Below are 12,428 nucleotides of genomic sequence, written 5' to 3' on the forward strand. Positions count from 1 at the left end.
CGGCGTGGGTATCCTTGGGGGGGCATTATTCTGCCCACCGCAGTGGCCTCCAGGGCGTTAACAACCTCCTGAGGGCCTGTCCCCCACCTGAGACAGTCACAGCTCCTCCTTCAGAGACTAGCAGTGAAGACTGGCTCATCCAGACAAAGGGCTTGACTCAGGGAAGGGCTCAGCCCAGCATCAGCTTACCTACTCAACTTTACATCAAAAGTGGTCAAGTAGAGACTGCAAATGGGTTTGTCTGCACTGAGTTATTTCGCTATAAGCTTGTGACTTCATTATAGAGGATCCCTGAGAGTTTTTCAAGATTTTAATGTTTTTGGTTCTTTGGAGTCTTACTCCAGCTTCAAAAACAAAAAACATCAAACAAGCAAACCAAAACCTTGAAGAAATAGGATTCTCTCTCTCTTTCCCACACACACACACACACACACACACACACACACACACACACACACACCTTCAAATAGGTAGAAACAGGACAACCTTCAAAAGGTAGAAAACATCAGAAAACAATTAGAAAATGAAGATGATGCTATTTTTAAAATACAAGGAATTCAAAAAATCAAAATATCTATATTCCTATATGGGTTCAAGGAATCAAAATAACTACAGATGTGACCAAATTTGCTCCTCAGCTTCCTGCACACCTTCTGCTTTCCCCCACCCCTCCATCTTCTCTCTAGTTTCCAACACACTCACCTGAAGGCTGACAACTCACTCTCCTGGGAAACCCTTACCGCCCCAGCACCATCCCCTCTGAGCAGCTTTCCGTGACCTGATGTGGATGTCCCGCCTCCACGCTCCAACAACCTGTCACAGACCCATCCCTGGACTCACACTGTAGGCGACCCTACCTGCCCACCACACTATCTGGCAGTACTGACTGGTACTGGATTTATTCATCTTTACACTTGGAGCACAGATCTCAAATGTCTGTTGAGTTAGTCATGCTTCTGAACCTTAAGAGGGCAGGGAGGTCTGCTTTTGGCCTTAATTCTTACCCAGAAGCATTTACAAGGCTTAAGAGAGAAGTCAGAATGGGAATAAAAGCATCTCCTGTGAAATAGAATGACATCCTTGCTAAAATAACGGCACCTAAGAAAAAAAGCAGTTTTAAGTACAGGAACAAAAAGTATGGAATTTCTAACATGCTTATTCTAACGTGCACTAATCGGTACCCAGAGGGCCTCAGAACACAGGGCGATACTTAGGAAAAGATTTCCCTCTATGAGTGAGGACAGTGACAATGAGTGAGATCATCCAAGAAATCCAACTGACCCTAGAACCTGTTTCATTCACGAGTGAGAATCGTTAAACCCAATGCCTGATCCAAACTCCCAAGAGTCAGACCCAGGAACCCAGGAAAAAAAAGGAACCTCAGAATCAATGCTGCCTAAGAAATCAGTCCCTCGTTTTTTCTATACCTTTGAGAATATCTGTCACAGAATAAGAAAACCCTACCCTTCAGACTTCTTGATGTTGTATAAAATTTCAGAATCTAACAGACAAGTGCTCCAAAAAAATTAGCTTTATTCATGAATAAGGATATGGAGGAGACCATTTTTTCTGTGCCTTGACCCAATTCAACCAGCAAATCACAGCTTAATCCGACGCCACCTGGTGGAGTAGAGGGACCCTACACTGGAATTTGAAGTCCTTACTCTAATAATATGGAGCACCTGGGTGGTTCAGTTGCATTAAGCATCCGACTTCAGCTCAGGTCATGATCTCATGGTTTTTGGGTTCGAATCCCCCATCAGGCTCTATGCTGACATCTCAGAGCCTGGAGCCTGCTCCAGATTCTGTGTCTCCCTCTCTCTCTGCCCCTCCCCTGCTTGTGCATTCGCACGCTCTCTCTCTCTCTGAAAAATAAACCAAAAAAACCCCCTTCCTTTAATAAATTCCTCTGTAAAAAAATTCATTACAACAGTTATTTCCCAAAGGTTCCCTAGTCATATATGTTTAGGAATTCCGAACGGTGGCAGAAGAAAGTAGAAAGGACATCCTAAATTCATGGTTTAGTGTATTCTCAAGGTAACATTTAAGTACCATGTGAATTTCAGTTCAATTCATGTGTCAGGGGACTGTGAAAAGTCAGTGGAAAGAAAGCGTAATTACGAAGAATGCATCAGGCAGGGGTGCACCCAGTCCAGCTGTGACCACTGCCTACACCCTGGTCTCAGGAACCCAAAAGTCTAGGCATGAGGAGAGGTGCGGGGAGGGGCCCAAGGTGACTTTACATCTCATTGTTCAAATCACTCGAGCGATTTCAAGGTACAGTGCCCTGTATTAGAGCCATTCGTTCAACCTTTCCACGACAATACTGGTCAAGCAGGGTGCTGAAGCTGGAGGAGGGGAGGACAAAACCCTGGCCTCAAGACACTCGATCGAAATACTATCTGAACAAAGCAACTCAAATCCTGGTGGGAGAGGGCTGTAGTCGCTCCCACAGGGAGAACACCAGGCCGCTCAAGGAGAAGCTACAAGCAAAGGAAGGCCTGTCCGTTCATTAGTCAGTCAGGGTACACGATACCTGGTGGAGGTATCAGCCGAGGAAACAGACCCAATACTTATTTTGAGCCCTTTCCACCAGCTGGCTTTCTCATGAAGCTACTACAGACATTAGGACTATGATCTTACTCACAAGGTGTCGCACACATGACGTGGCCTTATAAAGCATGCTTTACTCTTCTCCTCACCTTCTCCAATATCAGTGAGACAAACTCAAAGAAAAGTTAAATGTTTCGTTCAAGTTTACAGATCCCGTCCGTGGCGGACAAAAGGTAAGGACCAGGCAGTGCGGGCGCCCAGGCCACGGGTTCCCCCACTCACCGACGCTGCATCCCTTTTGTAGAGGCCAAATGAAAACCAGGATCGAAACTGGTTGCTAATTTTCTTTTCAGAAAGTCACTGAATCAAAGCAAACTATAACAACATTGTACCAGAACAGTCTTACAGCAAATAACGAAATAATCATAAGATGGGAAAAAAATCAAGTAAGCAACTTAAAAACACTGACCCTTCTACCAAATTTTCTTTGGGCAAAAGAAGAAAGCCTGCCTGCCAAGATCAAGTGTGAAATGGTTCGAAGAGGCTTTGCAGTCTGGGGAGAGTGGAGAACTGTATGAGACTGGTTTCCCTCCAAATCCTGAAACACACACAGACTGCTGGCCCACAAGTCATCAATCACTCAGCACTCAGAAATGATTAAACATTAATGAGGAATGCCTAAGGCCTATTATAAAAAACAAAAAGGTTTGAAAAAATGAATAATCATGCTGTGATCCTTTTAGAAAAAGGGAAGCCAAATATTGTGAACGTGGCCCTCACCTCTAAGTCAATTTATACCTTTAATACAATTACAACCAAAATCCAGCGAGATGCACGGATGGATTTAAAAGAAGATTCTAGGGACACCTGAATCATGGCTCAGTCGGTTAAGCATCCATTCTTGGTTTTGGCTCAGGTCAAATCTCACAGTTTCGTGAGTTCAAGTCTGCACTGGCAGCAGGAAGCCTGCTTGGGATTCTGTGTCTGCCTCGCTCTCTGCCCCCACCCACCTTGCACTGTCTCTCTCTCTCAAAATAAATAAAAATAAATTAAAAAAAAAAAAAAAAGAGGAAGAAGATTCCATGGGACACCAGAACCAGAGGAAGTGAAGTCCTGACTTTAGCAGGTAGTAACTTACAAAGCAAGAAATGAAATGGTATTTACTCATACAAAAAGAGGGATCCAGACCAAGAGAAAACAAAGAAAAAGACCCTGGGACACAGAAGACAACACTCTGTGATAAAGCCAGGCATCGTCAGGATGAGGAAAAATGGAAGCATTGTTTTGTAAATGGTGATTAGCTAGTAAGAAGAGGAGGAAAAATATATTTTGCCTTGTATGTTAAGCCAAAAGAAATCTAGGTAGCATGAAGAGCTAGACAATTTTTAAATTTAAAAAGAAAACGAACTAATTAGTGATCAAATTTTTAGGAAAAAAAAAAATCAAAGAAACCAAGGAAAAGAACCACAGATTTAACTACATGAAAATACAGAAGTGTTATATAAAAAACAATAAAAGTAAAATGAAAATGGCTAGGGAAGAAATGTAACAAAGGGGCCCACACCTCCTAACAGGGGGACCTACATAAACTCACAAATCAACACCAAGACTTGAGATTAGCCGGTGAAGCAAAGGCCTGGATAACTGAGACGAGCGAAAACAGTTAAAACAACAAGAGAAAGCAGTCAATATTAAGTGGTCAGGTGGAAAGCCAATATTCCCTATTTCCCTTATAATAACGTGTAAAACTATCAAACATTAGACAAACGGTTTTAAGAGAACAGCAAAGGGGCGCCTGGGTGGCTCAGTCGGTTAAGCATCACACTTCAGCTCGGGTCATGACTGTGGGGTTCGTGGGATCGAGCCCCATGTCGGGCTCTGTGCTGACAGCTCGGAGCCCGGAGCCTGCTTCCGATTCTGTGTCTGCCCCTCCCCAGCTCGTGCTCTCTGTGTCTCTCTCAAACGTAAATAAAAACATAAAAAAAAAAAAAACAACTTAAGAGAACAGCAAAGTACCACGGAACCAGATCTCACAACTGAACGCCTACATTCCTGAGGCAGGCATATACTCTTAGCCCTCTCCCAGCACCTGAGGCAGGCGTGTACTCTTAGCACTCTCCCAGCACCGAGGCATGAGGCTTCACATACAGGACATTCTCCAAATTCTTGGACAGCGATGGCCGGCCGGCTAGCTTCGAGACAAATGTCAGAGTCCTGGCTGTTTCTGAGACAGTTACAAAAAGACTGAGGCAAAGGAAAGGTGTGCGCATTTCGGGAACACCCGTGCACTGCGCCCGGACATGTGCTTTCTACCGCAACAGTCTAAACGCTTCTTTGGTTGAGCTCTGTACAATCAAGCGTTGAGTGTGGCAAATGTGTCTTAGGCCTCAATCTGTGGACACAATCTAAACACAGCCCTGCCCTAAAATTTACATTTCAAACTATAACATAAAACAACAACACCACCAACAAAAACAAACAACCAGCGGGCACATGTTTCTCTTACCGAACACCTACTATTAAAAGTAAGTAAGACACCATGTGACTGCTGGGTATGAGAAAGCAACATAGAAAACAAACAAGACGCTCAAGGCAAGATTTCTTTCAGGGCACAGATTATGGAAAGGTATCATTCCAAATTTGTCTTTTGCTTCTAAAAATGGTTCGTTCACCTTAAGGGAGAGGTGAAAAACGATGAATTAGAATGAATCTCAGCTCTCACAAAGTTCAGACGCAAGAGGGTTTTACCAGACCCAACTAGAGTCGCAAGTAAAGGTAATCTGACTGGATTTATTCTGAGAAGAAACGTCATGTAATCATTTGTCAATATTAGTGATTTGGCCGAAGAGGTTCATTTTTGTCCCTTTGAGTAGTTTCTAGCCATGTGTCACCTTCCTTGGCTTAGACAACGAAAAGAAAACACAGGCGAAAAGTTACTCTCTTCACTTGGAAAGGTTTTTCCAAAAAAGAAGTCCTATTTTGGAAACCTCTGAATGACAAACTAACTTAAGATGAATCATTAGCACATAATATAAGCTAACTGGATAATAAAACATCCATCCATGATCGAGAAACACCCTCTTCAACTCAAGAACTTGGACGCTACCATCATTTCCGGGAATGACTGCAGATTAGCCTTACACGTACAATTTTCAGTTGGGACCTCTGAAGAGCTTTCATTTTCTAGGAACATTTTTGAGGATCTGCTTCTTAAGCTTTTTTATTTTGGCAGTATGTTGCTTCCAAAATTCAAACTTTCACTCACTAAGTCTTCTCAGTCACCTGAATCTGTGCAGCTCGGAATCTTTCAAGTGGACAGACACATACTTATGTGACGGCTTAATTTCCTCTTGCAATGTCGCCCAAGATGAAAAACATGAATAGATTCTCTGTGCACAAAACCTTAAGGCAGTGTGTATCTTAAAATGGCCAGTCATACGATTGTTCAAAGTATTAATACTCTACTATTCTAATCCCCCCCCCCCAAAATGTTGAGGCAATTTAATACCCCAGTAACAGAAGGATAGTTACGTGTTTTTGGTTGATTTACTGGGGGAAAGATGACATAACTATCAGTCTGGTCACTCAGCAAAAAGCAACTGAAACACCACGATGTGCCAGATGCTGAAGAAAGAACACTAAACCGAAGACACACAGGCCCTACCCTCAGAAGTCTCACGGTCTGGGGAGGAAGACAGACGTTAAACAAATCTCATAACTTCATGCATAAACACAAACCATGTCCGGCACTATGAAAGACACCAAGTGGGTAGCCAAATGAGATGGGGGGAAAGTGTGGGGTGTTTGAACTGGACCCCGAAGGGTGAACAGGGGGTCTGCTGTGTGGGGAGCTGGGCCCGAGAGGCCGGGGAGAACAGACTCCCATGTGAAGAAGAGAAGGCAAGAGCGGAGACCAGTTAAGGGCCCATTGGTCTAGTCCAGGGGGCGGGGGAAGGGGCCTGGACCAGAGTGGTAACAAAGGAGACAGAGACAAGGGAGCAGAACAAAGTGTACCGGACAGAGAACTGAAAGGAGGTTGTGACTGTAACAGAGGAAGAACATGGGCAACGTGAAAAGATGGCCAGGATACAATGTTTAACTTTACAAATAGGGACCTCAAATAAGAGAGGATTCTACCAAGTAAAAGAATAGACAGGTAGGTAAGCAGGTAGGTAGGTAGATAAATAAATTTGAGAAAAGTGAAACTGTCAGCAGGCTTAGGCTATAATGTGGTATGACTTTCCTACTTGTAAAAACACTTCCTGAAGGAAACATATTCCTAAATCATGGTACATCCAACTGGCAATAACATAACCACTAAAAACTCTGACCAAACCTTGTACCTACACACTCAAAAAAGATGTTATGCTATTAATTCTCAAGTACAAAACACGGACTTGCAGACACAGGATGACCAAGCCACATTTTTAAAAAGCTAAACATCTAGGAGACTCGATTTGAAACAGCATGGTATTGTGTTTGTCAATACAACACAAAACAGTGTAACCATTTAATAAAAATACAGAGAAAAGGAATCAGAACATTTTAAACATATAAACATGAAGACAACGTACACAAAAGAAAGTATCAATATACACGCATTTGCTAAAAGTACTGACGTCTAGATACGAATAGTGTTTACCTTTCTTTAATGAAAGTAACGCTGAAGTGAAGAAGGTCAAATAACCAGGAGGCTGGGGTGAGCCACTGAACTCAAAGTACCCGAGGACTCCAGGCTGTGGGAACAAGAACAGAATTGGGTGACTGACGTACCGTCGGCCACGGCGTGACGCGAATATTTTAGGACATCATGATTTGGCAAGTGCCACCTGTCGTGCCTCAGTTCTTAAAAAGCCTAAACACGTGGGGAAAGCTGGGGATAGGACTCGGCTTTCCCTCCATTTCAGCAACAAGCGGGGAAAGGACGGAGGCGCAGCTTACGGGGGGGGGGGGGGGTGTCAGAGCTGACACTTCCTTCCCTCTCCCCAGGGTCTCTCCAGCCTCTTCGGACAGTTCTCCTAGGTCCCTGGCGAGAAACCTCACCATCAAGTTCAAGTACTCACGGCTTTTGTTTAGCATCTCCAGGCATGCTGTATCAATTTCTGTGTAACCTCTCTCTGACTTCGTCCTCAATCACTTCCTCTCATTCACTCCAAACATGCCTTCCCACTTACTGGACATCAGGTTATATCTTTCAAGGTCATCCTTCCAGGGGCTCTTTCCTACCCCCCCACCCCACCCCAGAAGCCTGCCGCCCACACAACGGCAATCCTCCTGGCTCATCAGGTCGGTCTGCAGAGGGCTCGTCTCTTGCTCTCTCGCTCCTCCCCTCCTTCCTATACATGTATTGCCACCTGCTCATCCCATTTCTCTTAAGCTTCACCACAGGGCGCCCCTGCATTCTGCCAAGCCAGTTAATGGTCCAGACGTATTCTGCCTTCCAGGTCAGGATAATTTCTTCCTTGTCTGAAGGCTCTGTGGCACCAATTCTGTCTGGTGTTTGTTCTGACAGTATCCATCTTAAGAGCCAAAGTGGGAAAGAGTGCCAGGCCTGGAGTCAGAAGACCTAAGCTCCAGTCTGACGCTGAAGGGTCTTGGGTGGACCATTCAACGGGAGGCCTCGGCTTCCTTCTCGGGCAAACGGGGACAACGCATCATGGGGTTACTGAGAAGAATGAGCCTGAAAGAGCACTAGGCAAATGTAGACTCTTTTGGCCCGAAAGCACGCTCTTAATACATAACTGGAGCTGATTTGATCACTGGGACAAAATCAGATCCCAAAGCTAAAGGAGAAACTGTTATCTGTTGGTAAAAGTTTACATCAGCACATGGTATAAAAGAGGAAATTTCTCATCTGTAGTGGAACACACTATCTTTCAAATCTAAATCACTTGCTTAGTCTCTTAACAAACGAACTGGTTTTAGAAGCTGGGATAGTCAGAATGTTTACTTCTAACACCTAAAAAAAAAAAATCATAAAAATAATTTATTTTTCCAACAACTGAGGAAATCAAAAAGCAAAGTTATTGAAAACAGGATTTTCTTTTGCTTAACTCCTTCAAAATGTGTTTAACAAGCCAACCCAGAACTGGCTTAAAGGAGAATTATAGTGTTTGGGTTCCGAATGTTCCAAGCAAGGCTAGGTCGGTGTAACAAGCCTTTCTACCACGCACAAAGGAAGACAAAATCCTGAGAAATTCTAGGCACTTAGTTAAAACTGGGCACAAAGGTTAACAAAAATGTAAACTGATAGAAAACAGACTCATTTAAGTTTCTTTAAATTCTGACCAATGTTCCAAACCCAAATCAAATGGAATAAATCCATTCTGCCTATTAAAAGTTTCGTGGCTAAAAATCAAATTTCACTGCTCACTCGTGTGGCCTGTGAGCATGTGCAAATCTATGTGCACGACACAGCTGCACACATGGTTCTGCACACACATGCACACGTGTGCACACAGCAACGCAAGTAAGAAAAATGTGAATTCTGAGTCTTCAGGGGAAACCCAAATTAAGCCTTTAAACATGAGTAATGGTTGGACCATTCGCAGGGGTCCTGTGTAGACACCTTGACCGCGTAAAGGTTTTCTCTTGCTGATGGTGTCACTGCTGCTGTTTTCTGAGGAGCTACGTAGTTCAGATGAAGGAGACTCTCTTTGCAGAAGAACTCGTAACGAAATTTTCAAGCAGTTTGACCAAAGTAATTCCATAAACAATACGAAGCACACAACCCCATAAGAAAAACTATTTTCACTTCTCATTGCCAAAGAAATGAAAATCCTAAGATTCGACAGCTACAGGAGATGATAAAAGGCTACAGAAACTGTAAAAAAAGTAGCCACTTTGAACTCGAGAAATGGGCAAAGTCGATTTCAAGTGTTACTTTTCAAGTATTCACAGTACCATTAACGGTCTGTATTAAATTTTGAAAACTGGCATACTTCAGAATGTAACTTGAAATATTTCAAAATAAAAAAAGCAAAGAAGTGAGGTGATAATTACCTGTTTATTTCTACTGCCAATTATCACTTAAACGTTACTAAACCGGCTCTGGTTGTGCTTTAACTAAGACAAATATACCGACCACGTCCCTAGAACTTCCATGTCTCCCAACAGCTGTCTCTGAGCCATGATTAGGTTCCTCCATGGTCCTTTCTTACATCTGGAAAAGGGGGACTTTGGGGAACACAACATATGCATATTCACATACCAGGACCTTTCCAGATCCAGGGCCCTTGTCTGCTCAGCCGCAAATAAACCCAGGGGGCGCTACAGAGCAGACAACCCTATCCCACCCCCCCACACCTGCAAGGCCCTTTTGGATGAGCTGGGCGAGCACATAAACCAGGCGCTGGGACACAGGCTGTCCCTTCTGACTGGATGCTGACCCACGTGTGAAGGTCTTCCGACCCCAGGTTCCCACCCCAGTGTCCCGTGAGTCCGCTCCCGGGATGCTTAAGCAGCCACCACGCAAACAGTCAGAGGAACTCAGATGCCAGTGGTGTTCTTCCTTCACGTGTGCAGCTCATCACAGGTTTAATCAGGACACAGGGCAGCAAAGCAGCAAGACCCCTCTGGGACCTCGTCTCCTACCAATCTCCCGTCTGCTCTGGCTCCACCGGCCCGATTTCTGCCTCAGGACCTCCGACTCACCGCGCCCGCCCTCTGGAGCACTTTCGCCAAGTTTCCTCAGGGCTGGGCCACACACAGGCTTCACTGTGACTTTCTGCTCAAACCTCATTTCCTCAGAGAGGTCTCCTCTTCCTTCCGAAACAGCTACACCCTACCTCCCCGCCCTCGTGTCTATCCTATCCCTCTTCTTTCTTTGTCTGGGGGCACTTATCTGAAATGACCTCATGTATTAGCTTCCTAAAGCTGGGGTAACAAATTACCACCCACCTGGTGGCTTAAAACAAGAGAAATGCATTCTCACAGTTCTAGAGGCTGGCAGTCCAAAATCGAGGGGGTAGCAGGACCGTGCCCTCCCTGGAAGCTCTAAGAATCCTTCCTTGTCTCTCTCCTAGCTTCTGGGTGGCTCCAGACGGAACTTGGCCACACCCCTCCCACGTCTGCCTGTGTCTTCACCCGGCCTTCTTGCCTATGTCTCTGCGTCCTCTTATAAAGACACCGATTAGCGGGGTTAGGCTCCACTCTAAGTCCAACATGATTTCATCTCGTGATCCTTAACTAATGACACCTGTAAAGTCCCTATTTCCAAATAAGGCCACGTTCTGATGTTCCGGGGGGGGGGGGGGGTAGGGATTTGGGGTGGACACTACTCAACTCCCTGCACTTTGTCTGTGTTCCTGTTTGTTATCTCCGTGTTTACCCCCACGAAACAGAGGGACTCTGTCGTTCATCACTACATACCCAGCTCCGACAGTACCTGGCACGGAGCAGGCACAAAATAAACACTTGTGAACGAGTGAAAGAATGGAGACAAAAAGATAAGGGAGACAAAGCTCCTCCGTTAAGTTGACAATTCAGCAAAGAATAAAATATGATGAATACCAGACTCTAACTTGACCCAGTTTGCGTGTTTTTAATTCCATTCCATGGGGGTAGAGTATATTCAGCACCTGCTATAATGAGGTTGGAAACAGGCTATTTATAGGAGGCCAGCATATCCTTGTCAGCATACACGAGTTCTCTACTAAGTGAACACCATTTGCAGGGTGGCATAAATTTCAGCAAATGGTGCACACACCCTCTAGTGGCCGTAACACTAGTTACTTCAGAGTGCTTCTAGTCCAAGGCAATTGAAATATTTCTGTACTAATGTTATTATCACACCCTGAAAATTTAAAACCGTTTCGCTCAGTGCTGTCGAACTATGAATTGATAGAGGCAGTATCTGTTAATTTGCTCAACATTCAGAGTTGACTTTTACTAACAAACAATAGGACGGCAGGTGCCAGGCATTCTACTCCATTTTCTTCCACAATACCCGGGTTCTCTCTCTCACCTGGCAATTTTCCTAACACCTGCTTCCCCCACCAAAAGATTGCTAAGATTCTCCCCATGCCACTTAAACTTAAAACAATGGTGGTTTGCCAAAACTGCTAAGAATGAATGAAAGGATATATGCTAAATCACTCATCTTAAATGGATAAATTATAGAAATTCATTAAAAATTACAAGGAAAGAGTTCTAAATAAACTGTTGGCACTGGTGGGTAGATTACAAGGCACAAATCAGATGATTCTGTCAAGGGTTTTAAAAAATAAAAAAGCAAGCATTACTGATGTAGAAGCTAGTGATACCAAATCAAATGATACCTTAAGAAATACTAAAATTAGAACCGTGTTAGATCTAGTCTCTTTGCCAGTGACATTACCATCACTGACTCCTATTCCCTAACCACTGAACTCAAGAGCCACCAAAATGACCATGTCATATGTGTGTCCATGCTGTCCACAAGTCATCAACTAGACTCTCCTGTCTGCATCTCAAATAGGCAGGAAGAACCCTCCAGGAAGAGGGATTCCAGTTAGTTGGAGTGAATGCAGAAAGGAGAATGTCTTAACATGGTTTGTCAATGAGAGGACTTCCAGCTCTTCTCCCTCGTTGGCGAGTTTACTTCAGTTTTTAGCTACATTCATTATTTATGAGGCAGGTATGATTTATTTTATTTTACTTTATTTTTTTAAGGAATCTCTACACTGGACATGAGGGTCAAACTCACAATCCCAACCAAGATCAAGAGCTGTGCGCTCCACCAACTGAGTCAGCCAATTGCCCCAAGGTAGGTATGACTTGAGTGCACATCCGAGAAGAAATTCTAGACCATACCCTGCCTCAATGTTGGGGTTACCAAAGAACACTCCCAACCCTGCAGAATAAATGCAAATGGGCCAATTAATAACAGGAAATGG

General features: G+C 44.1%; 1 protein-coding gene across 2 annotated transcripts in view; it reads right to left on the reverse strand.

Annotated features, from left to right (window-relative positions):
- The window catches only part of TXNDC11 (thioredoxin domain containing 11), a 60,258-nt gene that overhangs the window by 28,500 nt on the left and 19,330 nt on the right, over positions 1–12,428 (reverse strand). For both annotated transcript variants that reach the window (XM_049638256.1, XM_049638258.1), the window contains one exon: positions 7,196–7,289. In XM_049638256.1, coding sequence (XP_049494213.1) covers positions 7,196–7,289 — 94 coding nt within the window. The remainder of the gene's footprint in view (positions 1–7,195; positions 7,290–12,428) is intronic.

Source organism: Panthera uncia, chromosome E3, assembly GCF_023721935.1.
Source record: "Panthera uncia isolate 11264 chromosome E3, Puncia_PCG_1.0, whole genome shotgun sequence".
Taxonomy (NCBI): Eukaryota; Metazoa; Chordata; class Mammalia; order Carnivora; family Felidae; genus Panthera; species Panthera uncia.